This window comes from Carex rostrata, chromosome 4, assembly GCF_964058835.1.
Source record: "Carex rostrata chromosome 4, lpCarRost1.2, whole genome shotgun sequence".
Taxonomy (NCBI): Eukaryota; Viridiplantae; Streptophyta; class Magnoliopsida; order Poales; family Cyperaceae; genus Carex; species Carex rostrata.
The window spans coordinates 7,489,275-7,507,099 of NC_135921.1; the positions used below are offsets into that span (position 1 = coordinate 7,489,275).

General features: G+C 37.4%; 1 protein-coding gene across 1 annotated transcript; it reads left to right on the forward strand.

The window, feature by feature from the left end:
* The first annotated feature begins 13,534 nt into the window (after positions 1-13,534).
* Positions 13,535-14,236, forward strand: LOC144553220 (uncharacterized). Its single transcript, XM_078301318.1, has one exon. The coding sequence runs from the start codon at positions 13,535-13,537 to the stop codon at positions 14,234-14,236; it is 702 nt and encodes a 233-aa protein (XP_078157444.1).
* Positions 14,237-17,825: the final 3,589 nt, after the last annotated feature.

Sequence of the window (17,825 nt, forward strand, 5' to 3'; positions counted from 1 at the left end):
CTCCAAACACATTCAATTGGAGTGTTGTATTATGGTTGTAAATGCCCTATTATCTTGTCATTTGGAGACATTTCTAATGTGCATCAAACACCTTCAATTGGGGTGTTGTATCAGAGTTGTAAATACCCTATTATATTGCTATATAGAGTCACTACAAGAGTGCTCCAAACTCCTTCAATTGGCGTGTTGTATTAGAGTTGTAAATACCCTATTCTCTTGCTATATAGAGTCATTATTAGAGCTCTTCAAATACATTCAATTGGTCTGTTGTATGAGCGTTGTAAATGCCCTATTATCTTGCTATATAGAGTCACAACTAGAGTGCACCAATCACCTTCAATTGGAGTGTTGTATTAGGGTTGTAAATAACATTTTATCTTGCCAAATGGAGACATTACAAGAGTGCTCCAAACACCATCAATTGGAGTGTTCTATAAGGGTTGTAAATGCCCAATTATCTTGCTATATAGAGTCACAACTAGTGTGCACCAAACACTTACAATTTGAGTGTAGTATTAGGGTTGAAAATGCCCTATTATCTTGCTATATAATGTCACTATTAGAGTGCTCCAAACACCTTCAATTAGAGTGTTGTATTAAGGTTGTAAATGCCCTATTATCTTGTCATCTTGGGACATTACTAATGCGCTCCAAACACCTTCAATTGTATTAGAGTTGTAAATGCCTAATTATTTTGCTATATAGAGTCACAAATAGAGTTCTCCAAACATCTTCAATTGGAGTATTGCATTAAGGTTGTAAATGCCCTATTATCTTGTCATCTAGAGACATTACTAATTTGCTCCAAACACCTTCAATTGGGGAGTTGTATTAGAGTTGTAAATGCCTAATTATCTTGTTATATAGAGTCACAACTAGAGTGCTCCACACACCTTTAATTGGAGTGTTGTATTAGGGTTGTAAATGGCCTATTATCTTGTCATCTGGAGACATTACTAATGTGCTCCAAACACCTTCAATTGGAGTGTTGTATTAGAAATGTAAATACCCTATTATCTTGCTATATAGAGTCCCTACAAGTGTGCTCCAAACACCTTCAATTGGAGTGTTGTATTATGGTTGTAAATGCCCTATTATCTTGTCATCTGGAGACATTATTAATGTGGTCCAAACACCTTCAATTGGAGTGTTGTATGAGAAATGTAAATACCTTATTATCTTGCTATATAGAGTCACTACAAGAGTTCTCCAAACACCTTCAATTGGAGTGTTGTATTAAAGTTGTAAATACCCTATTATCTTGTCATCTGGAGACATTCCTAATGTGCTCCACACACCTTCAATTGGGGTGTTGTATTAGAGTTGTAAATGCCTAATTATCTTGCTATATAGAGTCACAAATAGAGTGCTCCAAACATCTTCAATTGGAGTTTTGTATTAAGGTTGTAAATGCCCTATTATCTTGTCATCTAGAGACATTACTAATTTGCTCCAAACACCTTCAATTGGGGAGTTGTATTAGAATTGTAAATGCCTAATTATCTTGCTATATAGAGTCACCACTAGAGTGCTCCATACACCTTTAATTGGAGTGTTGTATTAGGGTTGTAAATGCCCTATTATCTTGTTATCTGGAGACATTACTAATGAGCTCCAAACACCTTCAATTGGAATGTTGTATTACAAATGTAAATACCCTATTATCTTGCTATATAGAGTCCCTACAAGTGTGCTCCAAACACCATCAATTGGAGTGTTGTATTATGGTTGTAAATGCCATATTATCTTGTCATCTTGAGACATTACTAATGTGGTCCAAACGCCTTAAATTGGAGTGTTGTATGAGAAATGTAAATACCCTATTATCTTGCTATATAGAGTCACTACAAGAGTTCTCCAAACACCTTAAAATGGAGTGTTGTATTAAGGTTGTAAATGCCCTATTATCTTGTCATTTGGAGACATTTCTAATGTGCATCAAACACCTTCAATTGGGGTGTTGTATTAGAGTTGTAAATACCCTATTATATTGCTATATAGAGTCACTACAAGAGTGCTCCAAACTCCTTCAATTGGCGTGTTGTATTAGGGTTGTAAATGACGTATTATCTTGCTATATAGAGTCACTACTAGAGTGCTCCAAACACCTTCAATAGGAGTGTTGTATTAGGGTTGTAACTCATGTATTATCTTGCTATATAGAGTCACTACTAGAGTGATCCAAACACCTTTAATCGGAGTGTTGTATTAGGGTTGTAAATGACGTATTATCTTGTCATTTGGAGACATTTCTAATGTGCATCAAACACCTTCAATTGGGGTGTTGTATTAGAGTTGTAAATACCCTATTATATTGCTATATAGAGTCACTACCAGAGTGCTCCAAACTCCTTCAATTGGCGTGTTGTATTAGGGTTGTAAATGACGTATTATCTTGCTATATAGAGTCACTACTAGAGTGCTCCAAACACCTTCAATAGGAGTGTTGTATTAGGGTTGTAACTCATGTATTATCTTGCTATATAGAGTCACTACTAGAGTGATCCAAACACCTTTAATCGGAGTGTTGTATTAGGGTTGTAAATGACGTATTATCTTGCTATATAATGTCACTATTAGAGTGCTCCAAACACATTCAATTGGAGTGTTGTATTAAGGTTGTAAAAGCCCTATTATCATGTCATTTGGAGACATTACTAATGTGCTCCTAACATCTTCATTTGGAATGTTGTATTAGAGTTGTAAATGCCCTATTATCTTGCTATATAGAGTTACAAATAGAGAGCACAAAATACCTTTAATTGGAGTGTTATATAAGGATTGTAAATGCCCTATTATCTTGCTATATAGAGTCACTATTAGAGTTCTTCAAACACATTCAATTGGAGAGTTGTATGAAGGTTGCAAATGTCTTATTATCTTGCTATATCGTGGCACAACTAGCGTGTACCATTCACCTTCAATTGGAGTGTTGTATTAGGGTTATAAATGCCCTACTATCATGCTATATAGGCTCACCACTAGAGTACTCCAAACATCTTTAATTGGAGTGGTGTATTAGGGTTGTCAATGACGTATTATCTTGCTATATAGAGTCACCACTAGAGTGCTCCAAACACCTTCAATTGGAGTGTTGTATTAAGGTTGTAAATGCCCTATTATCTTGCTATATAGAGTCAATACTAGAGTGCTCCAAACACCTTTAATTGGAGTGTTGTTTTAGGATTGTAAATGCCCCTATGATCTTACGATATGGAGACACTACTAGAGTACTCCAAACACATTTGTTTGTAGTGTTTTATTTGGATTGTAAATGCCGTATTATCTGGGTTGTAAATGTCGTGTTATCTTGCCATCTGGAGACACTACTAGAATGCTCCAAACACCTTCAATCGGAATGTTTTATTAAGATTGTAAATGCCGTATTATCTTGCTATCTGGAGACACTACTCGAGCTCTCCAAACAACTTAAATTGGAGTGTTGTTTCAGAGTTATAAATGCCTGTCTTGCCATTTCGAGATATTACTAGAGTGCTCTAGACACCTTCAATTCGAGTGGTTTATTAGGGTTGTAAATGCCCTGTTAGTTTCCTATATAGAGTCACTACTAGAGTGCTTCAAACACCTTCAGTTAGAGTGTTATATTTGGGTGGCAAATACCCTTTTATCTCGCTATATACAGTCACTACTAGAGTGTACCAATCACCTTCGATTGGAGTGTTGTATTAGGGTTGTAAATGCCCTATTATATTGTTATCTGGAGATATTACTAGAGTGCTTCAAACTCCTTCAATTGAAGTGTTGTTTTAGGGTTGTAAATTTCCTATTATCTTGCTATAAAGAGTCTCAACAAGAGTGCACCAATAACCTTCAATTGGAATGTTGTATTAGGGTTATAAATGCCCTATTATTTTGCTATATAGAGTCAGCAATAGAGTGCTCCAAACACCTTCGATTGGAGTGTTGTATTAGGGTTGTTAATGCCCTACTATCTTGCCATATGGAGACAGTACTAGAGTACTCCAAACACCTTCAATTGGAGTGTTGTATTAGGGTTGTAAATGCCCTATTATCTTGAGACACTACTCGAGTGCTCCAAACAACTTCAATTGGAGTGGTTTATATGTTTTGTAAATGTCATGTTATCTTGCTATATGCAGTCACTATTGGAGTGCTTCAAACACCTTCAGTTAGTGTGTTATATTTGGGTTGCAAGTGCCCTATTATCTTGCTGTATAGAGTCACTACTAAAGTACTCCAAACACCTTCGATTGCAGTGTTGTATTAGGATTGCTCCAAACACCTTTAATTGGAGTGGTTTATTAGGGTTGTAATTGTCCTATTATCTTGCTATATGGAGTCACTACTAAAGTGCTCCAAACACCTTCAGTTAGAGTGTTGTATTAGGTTGTAAATGCCCTATTATCATGCCATCTGGAGATATTACTAGAGTGCTCCAAACGCCTTACATTGGAGTGTTGTATTAGGGTTGTAGTGCCCTATTATCTTGCCATCTGAAGACACTACTAGAGTGCTCCTAACATCTTCAATTGGAGTGATGTTTTAGGGTTATAAATGCCATATTATCTTGCTATATAGAGTCACTACTAGAGTGCTCTAAAAACCTTCAGTTAGAGTGTTGTAATTGGGGTTGTAAATGCCATATTATCTTGTTATATAGATTCACTACTAGAGTGCTCCAAACACCTTCGATTGGATTGTTATATTAGGGTTGTGAATGTCCTAGTATTTTGCCATCTGGAGACACTACTAGAGTGCTCCAAACACCTTAAATTGGAGTGTTGTATTATGGTTGTAAATGCCCTAGTATTTTGCCTTTTTTTTAGGATGTTACATTCTGGATATGCCCTAGTATTTTGCCTTTTTTTTAGGATATGCTAAAAATAAAAGTTAAGTTTGTCAGCAAATATAATAAAATCATATAGAGTTCTAGAATCTGGATCATATATGGATTAATTACCTTTAACCTTGAATTGTAGCATTAGATGACTTTGGTGTTGCATGTTCTAAAAAAAAAAATTATGAATGTAAAATTGTATATCCAGCAAGATTAAAACAAATTTAAATCCATCACAAAAAAAATGAAGTACTTACCCTTTGTTGTTATATCACAATAAAAATGTAGAAACGTAGATTTGAGTCCGGGTATAAACGGGTTATTAAGAGCAAACCCGTGACCCGACCCAGAGTAACGGGTTTGTCAAAATCTAACCTATACCCAACCCAGTAACATCTCAACCCGATAAAATACGGGTCAGGTCGGACGGGTCAGACGGGTCGGGTGGGTCGACAATATTTTTGTACACCCCTAATATAGCCACAAGAGTCCGCCAATCACCTTCAATTGGAGTGTTGTATTAGGGTTGTAAAATCCCTATTATCTTGATATATAGAGTCACTACCAGAGTGCTCCAAATACCTTTAATTGGAGTGTTGTATTAGGGTTGTAAATGCTCTATTATCTTACCGTATGGAGATACTACTAGAGTGCTTCAAACACCTTTAATTGCAGTGTGTTATTAGGGTTGTAAATGCCCTATTATCTTGTCATCTGGAGACACTACTCGAGTGCTCCAAACAACTTCAATTGGAGTGTTGTTTTAGGGTTATAAATGCCCTATTATCTTGCCATCTGTAGATATTACTAGAGTGCTCCAGACACCTTCAATTAGAGTGGTTTATTAGGGTTGTTTACTAGAGTGTTACAAAGACCTTCAATTGGAGTGTTGTATTAGGGTTGGAACTACCCTCTTCTCTTGCCATATGGAGACTTTACAAGAGTGCTACAAAGACCTTCAATTGGAGTGTTGTATTAGGGTTGCAATTGCCCTCTTTTCTTGCCATCCAGAGATACTACTAGTGTGTTGCAATGTCCTTCAATGAGAGTGTCGTATTAGGATTACAACTACCCTCTTCTCTTGCCATATGGAGACACTACTAGAGTGCTGTAAATACCTTCAATTGATGTGTTATATTAGGTCTACAAGTACCTTCTTCTCTTGCCATTTTGAGACTATACTAGAGTGCATCATACACCTTCAATTGGAGTGTTGTATTAGGGTTGCAACCACTATTTTCTCATGCTATCTTGAGATACTACTAGTATGCTGCAAAAACCTTCAGTTGGAGTACTGTATTATGATTGCAACCATCCTCTTCTCTTGCTATTTGGATACACTACTAGAGTGCTCTAAACACCTTCAATTGGAGTGTTATATTAGGGTTGCAACTACCCTTTTCTCTTGCTGTATGAAGACATTTCTAGAGTGCTACAAAGACCTTCATTTGAAGTGTTGTATAAGGGTTGCAATTCCCTCTTCTCTTGCCATATGGTGGCACTACTAGTGTACTACAAAGACCTTCAATTGGAGTGTTGTATTAGATTTACAACGATCATCTTGTCTGGCAATATGAAGACACTACTAGTGTACTATAAAAGCCTTCAATTGGAGTGTTGTATTTGGATTCCAACCACCCTCTTCTCTTGCTTTCTATAGACACTACTATTGTACTGCAAAAACCATTAATTGGTGTGTTGTTTTGAGGTTGCAGCCACCCTATTCTCTTGCTATTTGGAGACACTACTAGAGTGTTACAAAGACTTTCAACTGGAGTGTTGTATTAAGGTTACAACCACCCTCTTCTCTTGCCATTTTGAGATACTAGTAGTGTGTTGCAAAGTCATTCAATTCGAGTGTTGTATTAGGGTTATAACTACCATCTTCTGTTGTCATATAGAAACACTACTAGAGTATTGCAAACACCTTCAATGAAAGTGTTGTATATTACAACTACCATTTTCTGTTGTCATCTGGAATCTCTACTAGAGTGCTGCAAACACCTTCAATTGGAGTGTTGTATTAGAATTGCAACCACCCTATTCTCATGCTATGTGGAGATATTATTAGTGTGCTGCAAACACCTTCAATTGGAGTATTATATTACGATTGCAAGCACCCTCTTCTCTTGCTATTTGGAAACACTACTAGAGTGTTATAAAGACCTTCAATATTACAAGAGTGCTACAGAGACCTTCCATTGAAGTGTTGTATTCGGGTTGCAATTGTCATCTTTTCTGGCCAACTAGAGACACTACTAATGTGTTACAAAATCCTTCAATTAGAATGTTGTATTTGGGTTACAACTATCCACTTCTCTTGCCATATGGAGACACTACTAGAGTGCTGCAAACACCTTCAATTGAAGTATTTTATTTGGTCCACAACTACCCTCTTATCTTACCATCCAAAGACTCTATTAGAGTGCAGCAAACACATTCAATTGAAGTGTTGTATTAAGGCTACAACCATCATCTTCTCATGCTATATGGAGATACTACTAGTGTGCTACAAAGACTTTCAGTTGGAGTATTGTATTATGATTACAACCACCCTCTTCTTCTGTTATTTGGAGACACCACTAGAGTGCTGCAAAGACCTCTAATTGGAGTGTCGTATTAGGATTGCAACTACCCTCTTCTCTTGTCATGTAGAGATATTACTAGAGTGCTACAAAGACCATCAATTGGAGTGTTCTATTAGGGTTGCAATTGCTCTCTCCTATTGACATATGAAGACACTATTAGTGTACAGCAAAGACCTTCAATTAGAGTGTTGTGTTAGGGTTGCTACTACCCTCTTCTCTTGCTATATTGAGACATTACAAGAGTGCTACAAAAACCTTCAATTGGAGTGTTGTATTAGGGTTGCAATTGTCATTTTTTCTTGCCATCTGGAGACACTACTAGTGTGTTCAAAATCCTTCAATTAGAGTGTTGTATTAGGGTTACAACTACCCTCTTCTCTTGCTATATCGAGACACTACTAGAGTGTTGTAAACACCTTCAATTGAAGTGTTTTATTTGGTATACAACTAGCCTCTTCTCTTGCCATCTGGAGACTCTATTTAGAGTGTAGAAAACACCTTCAATTTAAGTGATGTATTAGGGCTGCAACCATCATCTTCTCATGCTATCTGGAGATACTACTAGTGTGCTGCAAAGACTTTCAGTTGGAGTATTGTATTATGATTGTAACCACCCTCTTCTTTTGCTATTTTGAGACACCACTAGAGTGCTTCAGAGACCTTCAATTGGAGTGTCGTATTAGGGTTGCAATTATCCTCTTCTCTTGCCATAAGGAGACATTACTAGAGTGCTACAAATATCACATCAATTGGAGTGTTCTATTAGGGTTGCAATTACTCTCTTCTCTTGCCATATGGAGAGACTATTAGTGTACTGCAAAGACCTTTTGGAGTGTTGTGTTAGGTTTACAACTACCATCTACTTTTGTCATTTGGAGACACTACTAGTGTACTACAAATGCCTTCAATTGAAGTGTTGTATTTGGGTTTCAACCACCCTCTTCTCTTGATTTCTGGAGATACTACTATTGTACTGCAAAGTCATTTAATTGGAGTGTTGTATTTAGGTTGCAACCACCCTATTCTCTTACTATCTGGAGACACTACTAGTGTGCTGTTAAGACCTTCAACTGGAGTGTTGTAAATCAAGATAACGAGGTCTAAGGGCTTTTGGTCTACAATCACTTGGTCAATCTATTTACTTTTGTAGTTCTCTAAATTCATGTCATGTTCTTGATGGAAATTCTAGTTCCAACAACTACCTTTTATAATTCATGATTCCATGTTAATGTACCTCTTAATTAGGGCTCTCATCCACCTAATTGGGTTATTTAATAGGAAGCATCTACTACTACTACTTGGTACCGTATTTGGTTCTATGATTTTGGGAGTAGATCCGAATCCAGTCAACGTTATCTACACCCTAAGATTGTTTGTGTACAATGAAAGTGTTTCTTCTTTATCATACACCCTTAATGCTAAAGTACTATCACTACCCTAACAAGGTTCGATTACCAAAACACAAATCATGCATGACTCACAAATATATAAAATAAAACCAAACATCAAGCCAAAGCAATCATCATAAAGAAGACATCCAAGTAAATAAACTAACAGAAGTTCATGCTAGAACCTAAGCCCTTAGAGAGGAAATTAGCCTCTCATGGGTGCAATAACAAATACATCCATGATAGAAAACAAGAAATTCATACAAGTAAAATCAAGAAAATAACAAGAGAAATAGAATACACCAATTCCTAAGTTATGCCTCAGTTCTTCAATTCTTTACGCCTTTGATTCACTTGAGAGATGAGATGGATGGAGAAGGTGATTAGGGTTTCAATGGAGAGAATTGTAGTATCCCGAGATGAGTCTCCAGATGGCTGCCTGCTGCCTTTTATAACCAAATCCGTGACTTGGGGTATAATCAGGCAAAATCTGGAAATTAATCGGGCAAAGATTGCACAAAATATGTACAAAATCTGCCAAAGATCTGGCTAGTGAGCCCCAGGGTGCGACCTGGTCAGGCCACACAGCCGGTTGTGCTGTGAAGAGAGATAGAGACCGTGAAGGCAGGGGAGGCCGTACCTTCACCCGCAGAAGCTCTATGACTTCTTGGGGTGTCTTCTAATGAGGTGTGTGGGTCATGGTGCGGGTAGGGGTAGCCGCATGGCTGGCCGCACCAATGTGCTTGTGCGGACTTCTAGCGCTTCTGAGAGGTGTGCGGGTCGGCCAGGCCGCATCTTAGGCTGCACAACCTCTCTGACTTGGTTGGTTTGCTTCTTTTTCGATCGAGGCTTCTTCCAAAATGGATACGTTCCAAAGCTTGCAAATGCTTCAAAACTACTAATAAAATGAGCAAACGGTAGTAACTTGGTTCTTGATGTATTTCTAGACTAAATTAAATTAAATTAAACTAAATGCATGAAAATTGGTCAAGTTATCGATACAAAACCCTAGGTAAAAGTATACCTAATTTATGCTCATCATTGCAACCACCATTTTCTCTTGCTATCTTGAGACAGTACTAGAGTGCGGCTACACCTTCAATTGGAGTATTGTATTAAGGTTGCAACCTTCTCATGCTATCTGGAGATATTACTAGTGTGCTGCAAACACCTTCAGTTGGAGTATTGTATAATGACTGCATTCCCCCTCTTCTCTTACTATTTGGAGACGCTACTAGAGTGTTACAAAGACCTTCAATTAGAGTGTTGTATTAGGGCTGCAACTACACTCTTCTCTTGCTATATGGAGACATTACTAGAGTGCTATAAAGACCTTCAATTGGGGTGTTGTATTAGGGTTGCAATTGCCCACTTCTCTTGCCATATGAAGGTACTACTAGTGTACTGCAAAGACCTTCAATTGGAGTGTTGTATTAGGTTTACAACTACTCTTTTCTCTTGTTATCTGGAGACACTAGTGCTGCAAAGACCATCAATTGGATTGTTGTATTTGGGTTGCAACCACTCTCTTATCTTGCTATCTAGAGACACAACTAATGTGCTGCAAAGACCTTCAATTGGGGTGTTGTATTTGGATTGCAACCACTCTCTTCTCTTACTATATGGAGACACTACTAGTGTGCTGCAAAGACCTTCAATTGGAGTGTTTCATCTAAAGACATTACTAATGTGCTGCAAAGGCATTTAATTGGAGTGTTGTATTTGGGTTGCATCTGACCTCTTTTCTTGATATTTGGAGACACTACTAGTGTGTTGCAAAGGCCTTCAATTGGAGTGTTGTATTAGGGTTGCATCCACCCTTTTCTCTTGCCATCTGGAGACACTAGTAGTGTGCTATAAAGACCTTCAATTGGAGTGTTGTATTAGGGTTGCAACCACCCTCTCCTCTTGCTATCTCGAGACAGTACTAGAGTTCTGCGAACACCTTCAGATGTTGTATTAGGGTTTCAACTATCCTCTTCCCTTGCCATACGGAGACACTACTAGAGTGCTAAAGAACTTCAATTGGAGTGTAGTATTAGAGTTGAAACTATCCCCATCTTTTGCCATATGTAGACACTACAAGAGTGCTACAAAGACCTTCAATTGGAGTGTCGTATTAGAGTTGCAACCACCATCTTCTCATGCTATCTGGAGATACCTCTGGTGTGCTACAAAGGCCTTCAATTGGAGTGTTGTATTAGTATTACAGCTACCATTTTCTCTTGCCATCTGGAAACACTACTAGTATGCGGCAAATGCTTTTAGTTGGATTGTTGTTTTTGGGTTGCAACCACTCTCATCTCTTGCTATCTAGAGACATTACTAGTGTGTTGCAAAGACCTTCAATTGGAGTGTCGTATTTGGGTTGCAACCACCCTCTTCTCTTGCTATCTGGAGGCACTACTAATGTGCTGTAGAGACCTTCAATTGAAGATGTTGTATTAGGGTTGCAACCACCCTCTTTTCTTGTCATCTGGAGACACTACTAGCGTGTTGCAAATTCCTTCAATTAGAGTGTTGTATCAGGGTTACAACTACCTTCTTCTGTTGCCATATGGAGACACTACTAGAGTGCTGCAAACATCTTCAATTGATTTGTTGTATTAGGTCTACAACTATCCTTTTCTCTTGTCATCTGGAATCTCTACTAGAGTGCTACAAACACTTTCAATTAGAGTGTTATATTAGGGTTACAACCACTCACTTCTCATGTTATCTGAAGATACTACTAGTGTGCTGCTGCAAACACTTTCAGTTGGAGTATTTTATTATGATTGCAACCACCCTATTCTCTTGCTATTTGGAGACACTACTAGAGTGTTACAAAGACTTTCAATTGGAGTGTTGTATTAGGGTTGCAACTACGCTCTTCTCTTTTCATATGAAGACATTACTAGAGTGCTACAAAGACCTTCAATTGGAGTGTTGATACTACTAGTGTGCTGCTGCAAACACTTTCAGTTGGAGTATTTTATTATGATTGCAACCACCCTATTCTCTTGCTATTTGGAGACACTAGTAGAGTGTTACAAAGACTTTCAATTGGAGTGTTGTATTAGGGTTGCAACTACGCTCTTCTCTTTTCATATGAAGACATTACTAGAGTGCTACAAAGACCTTCAATTGGAGTGTTGTATTGGGGTTGCAATTGCCCTCTTCTCTTGCCATATAGAGACCACTACTAGTGTACTGCAAAGACCTTTAATTGGAGTGTTGTGTTAGGTTAACAACTACCATCTTCTCTTGCTATCTGGAGACACTACTAGTGTGATGCAAAAGCCTTCAATTGAATTGTCGTATTTTGAGTTGCAATCACTCTCTTCTCTTGCTATTTGGAGGCACAACTAGTGTGCTATGAAGACCTTCAATTGGAGTGTTGGGTTCCAACCACCCTCTTCTCTTGCTATCGGGAGACACTACTAGTGTGTTGTAGAGACCTTCAATTGGAGATGTTGTATTAGGGTTGCAACCACCAATTAAAGGTGAAATGAGGATAATAAAAAAACGAGGGTTCTTCTGGATGAGGGTACGGACCCAGATTGCGATGAGGCAACGATGGTCGATATCCACAGAGTCATGAAAGAGGGTGGAGATGGTGTCCTCTTTCCAACAGAGAGGTTCTCGGTGGAGAATAGAAAAAAATGGGCAAAAAAATAGGCAGGAATGAAAAGTCGCTACGTATTCTATCGGAAGGAAAGGGGAAATCAATCCCTTTATTTATTTGAAATCCTAACCATTGAATTGTTGAATCACAAAATCCTAACCATTGAATTGAGTGAACGGTTTATATTTTCCAATTCTCTTAAGTCAGGTACCTGGGAGGATACGGATTCCCCTTCTACAAACGTTGTACTTTGTTTTGTCCAGTATTGTAAATAACGGAACAGTTATCGGACGGATAGGGCACAACCAAGCGATTATCGGAAATAATTGACTATAATAAAAAATAATCGGCCAATTAATCGGAAAAATCTGTAACGGTTTAGTTATTGCTAATGACTAATCAACCGATTAATCGGCCTAAATGGACGTTTTTTGCAACATTGGTTTTGTCTTTCACGGTTTGGAAATTAAAGTTCAAACTTTGCAGATTTATAAAAAGAGACATAGATATAATCTAAAATTCTAAATTATTTAATTTTAATTCTAAAATGTTAAACTTTTTGTATGAGAGGCTACTTGCATTTTTATTCAATACCACATTTTTTATTCTACTGCATTGATAAATTTGAACTTTGTACAGTTATGTTGAAATACATGTGCCAAGTATTAGTAAATATCTTAGTCTTTCGGATTATAAAGTAATAAATTATAATTATTTTTAAAAACCCGCAGTTAAACTAGTTGATCCATCTGTTTAATCAGTAAACTATTGATCCGAAGATTTACTGGATTGATATATGATCCGGTTTTGATAACATTGATTATTACAAAAGAAAAATCCTTGCTAATCTTCATTTCGATCAGATGGGCATATACAATGCACTTCACAAAAATATCTGCAAAAAAAGTACCTCCGATTGCGAGAGCGCTCAAGCATAGTTTCCATTGTCCTTTGACCATTCCACCTTTCAGTCAACCCAAATTCACCTTTTGTACAAAACACATTTATTAATTAATTACCTTAAAAAATAATTATTTATACAACATAAATAAGTTGTGAAATATATATACGAGTCTACATATCTATATATAATCCCTTCTCCCTCCGCCCCTCAAAACACCATTACTAAGCCATGCTAATTCAAGATAAGCCAGAATCACCATATAATTTAAATGTACATGCATCAGCACCTCCACAATCACCACCATTGCCACTATATGCATCGACAAAAACAACGCAACCTTCTCCTACTACTGCTACTCCGACTACTCCTAAGAGGAAGCTCAACAAATTAACTTGCTTCATTATTGTCGGCACTATTACTGTTCTAATCACGGTACTATTACTGTTTCTCGCACTATATCTATTCAAGAAAAGAGCGGTTCAAGTCACCACCAACAACGCAACCCTCGAAAAACTGTCAAACAGCATAACCCCTATAACATTGGATTTAGTCATTGGGGTCAACATTGGTATCAAAAACCCAAATTATGCCGGTTTCAACTATGAAAGCGCCGATACAAAGATCTTCTACCATGGCATTGAGGCTGGGATATCACCCTTACCAGCAGGCGTGGTGAAAGCACAATCAAGCAAGAACATCCACAGCACAGTGTATATGAAAACAACCGTCATGATAAGCACTCCATTTTTGTTACCGGAGTTGATTGCGGGGAAAATCCCGCTTTCATCAAGTACGTCGTTGGAAGGGAAGGTTGTTCTCTTCAATACTATCAAAATTCATGCCACTGTCCAGACTTCTTGTGATATCACTGTTAATTTACAAACCAGTACCACTACTGCTGATTGCAAGGGAGATGTCAAATTATCCTAATTCGAACTTTGCTGCATGCTTTCTCTTAATTTTACTTTATTTTATTTGTATTATTTGCTTTTGGTTAATTTGCTCTTCACAATAATTTTCTTGCATTAAGATTTGATTGCTTATTTGCTTGTGACGTGCTTGTCGGATTGTATTTTTCTATTGGTTCCCAACGTGCATGATTTATAAATAAAAAGGTTTAAGGTTTTGAAATCAATCAGTGCATGGTTTCTTATATTTTTTAATTTGTAACTACGTTCGATCACATCCTGGAATTGATCCGGCCGTTTAATGAATTAGTGACTTTTTTGTTCACGGTGCGGACCCCTATATATTCTACTTTTCAAAATTGAAATAACAAGCACGTCTGAATGAATAAACTAAGGGAAAATTGTGAGATTGCCACTCTATAACCTTGAATTTGGGAGATTGCCACTATAAACTTCAAAATTGGGAGATTGCCACTACAAAATCTGTTAAATTGTGAGATTGTCATTGTCACTGTATTAATCTTTAAAAAAAAGAAAAGAAAAAGTAATACCTAAAATACCCTTAATTAAAAACATAACGAGGAGACTCTTCCGTGGAGAACCCTAGCCCTTCGGTGAGCGAATACCACCTCCTCCGCATTTCTTCCCGGTGAGCGAATACCACTGGAGACCTAAACAATGAAGGGTACGGCACCAACTCAGCAGCACTAAGCATTTCTTCCTTGATATTTACCCTGGTAAATGCCTTGATTTCGCCTCATGCTAAAGAAATAAAAAACAAAACCAACTCTCAAAACAAAAGGCATCTTTTTAGATTCCTTGATGTTCCGAAGGGTTGCAAAACAAAAACAAAAATAAAAAAGCATTCCTTGATTCCTTGATGTTCCGCCTCCTGCTAAAGAAATTGATTTCGCGTCTTTTAGGAAGGGGTTGATTTCACCTCATATACAACAATGACCTTGATGCCTTGATTTCTTCCCTGACAGCATACACAATTTATTTCGCCTCATATACAGCAAGGGAGAAGAATGCATTATTTAACTTGAAGACAACAAAACAGGTTGGTACCAAGGCCTGTTACAGTGCCAGTAATACCCTTAATAGAGCATTCTAAAATATTATGATTTATTTTTAGTTATTTATTTATTTATTTTTAAATTTTTATATAGATATTGTAATATTATGATTTATTGTGCTTGATGGTCTCTTTTAACAGTAGATCATGAGCAGTTTTGTTGCCAAAATCTATTATGCTTGATGGTCTCTTTTAACAGTACATCAATTTATGCAAATATAACTTCACTTTTCTATTTATTTTTGTTGTTTGCAGTAGTGCTTTTGGGAGTTTTGCAAGATTGTAATATTTGTCAGGGGTCAAATTGTAATATTTTGCAAGATTGTAATATTTGTCAAGGGTCAGATTGTAATATTTAGGGGTCATGTATGCAAGATTGTAATATTTAGGAAATATGCCTAGATGCTACTATGTTTCAATATGCTACTGTGTTTCAATTTGTAGTATGGAAGAAAGGAAGTATGCCTAGAGCTACTGTGTTTCAATTTGTAGTATGAAAGAAAGGAAGTATGCCTAGATGCTACTGTGTTTCATTTTGAATGAATGAATGAATGAATTATAAGCATTTCTTTGTAGTAAACTTGCTTTCTTTTTTTCTGCTTAATTAAGCTTTACGTCTTTAATTTCCCTATAGTGACATGGCTAGTATCCAACAAAATTCAAGTCTGGTACCAATGTCCATACAGAAAACATAAATATCTTGTAGAAAACATAATTCAAGCTCCTTTTAATTGTCCGAAATTTCAAAAATTAATCACGTTGCTTTATGCACACTCAATTAGAAAAAATGATATAACTATATAAATTGCTTCTGATAATCAACATTTTTGATATACTTGCAACAAGCATAAAACCGTTAGGTTACATATCATATATAAATAATTAGATAAATCTACAACTTCACATATCATATAAATCATTGCTGATACTTGCATCAGAGTTGCCTTGAACTAGCCTCATCCACTTTATTCATCTCCTCAAGAGCACTTGAATCTTCATTGGCAAAATCCTCTGAGGGCCCGACAGCTTCTGCCCGACTTTCGGGCAATGCCAATTCAATTGCCTCCCTTTCATCGCTGCTAAGCATAGAATTTGAGCAGCTAATGTCAGCATGACACCGGTTTGACAAGTTGCTGGAGAAGCACCGAACCAGTCTCAATGTCACTCTTCACTCTCCGATCACCTCAATCTCCATCCACTGGTGATGTTTCAGCATGAGAACTAGAAGAGGAGTCAGATAAAACACAAGGCTCTGCTGACAGCTGACAGACTCAGTCTGATTCTTTTTAGAATTATTTCTTGAACTTTTTTATAATTAACCTTGTGAAAACTTCCCCTCTCATCATTACTCTTGTCAGAACTATCCTGCTTGGAATTCCCCTTGTCAGTGCTACGATTAATCAACTCATGAACATTATTAGCAATAAAATTTACTATCGAACTTAACTCCATACCTAAAGAAGCTGATGCTTGAAGTTTGTCAATAAGAAAATAACATAGTAAGTCAAGTGTACAATTGGAAGAAAATAACATGGTAAGTCAGGTCTGTACAAGGTTTTTTGGTATGAGTCGAGTATTCCTTTCTAGTGCATAGCTCGGTACGCTAATGGTGTAGTAAAAATTACATAGTTTAAACCACAAAATTGTACCTTAATGCAAAACTAACTTTGATCCAGTTGGACCGGTACGTTGGTACCAACTATCTCACACTATCTTCCGGCACTATTGTTAAGCAAATTTCACAACTTATTACACCAACATTTAAAAAAAATGGATCTCCATGTAAAATTGAAACTAAACACGGAAGATACCTCAAAACACAAAAGTATAACTATGTAGAGATTATTTCACTACATAAAAATATAGAATGTAAACAACAAAATAGAGTTTTCACCGTTGAGGTACCAGTATGAGAAAAAGGCTCTAGTCACACCATTTAAAACCCTATACTTGATTTTTTTTTTCATACCAGTAACTCTTCTAGCCCGTACCAATCTCTTTGGCACAGTGTATTATCCCGCTGTGACTGGTACGGCCTCTAATTTGCCAATTTCCCTAAGAAGATAGACCTGATACCTTTTATGGTGAGCTGCGAGACTGATTCCTTGAGCTTAGGGTGCTGGGTTGCAGAATTTCAAGATTTTCAGGTTGTCTCGGGTGCTGGGTTGAAAGTGAGGCGATTAGGGTTACTGCTGGGTAGGAGGAGGAGGAGGAGGAGGAGGAGGAGGAGGAGGAGGAGGAGGAGGAGGCGGCAGCGATGGAGGAGGAGGCGGCGGTGGCGATTAGGGAGGAGGAATCGCCTGGACGGAAGCCCTCTTTGCGTGTTGTCGCCTGGACGGAAGCCCTCTTCGTGTGTTGATCAGAGGAATCACCTGGACTGGAGGCATCCGGTGCCAAATAACCAATTAATTGTTGTATGAAGGGTAAAATAGGAATATACAGAAATACGTATACTTTTTCAATAAATTCTTAAGGAAAATCGTATAAGAGTACAGATGAATGGCAATCTCACAATTTAACAGATTTTGTAGTGGCA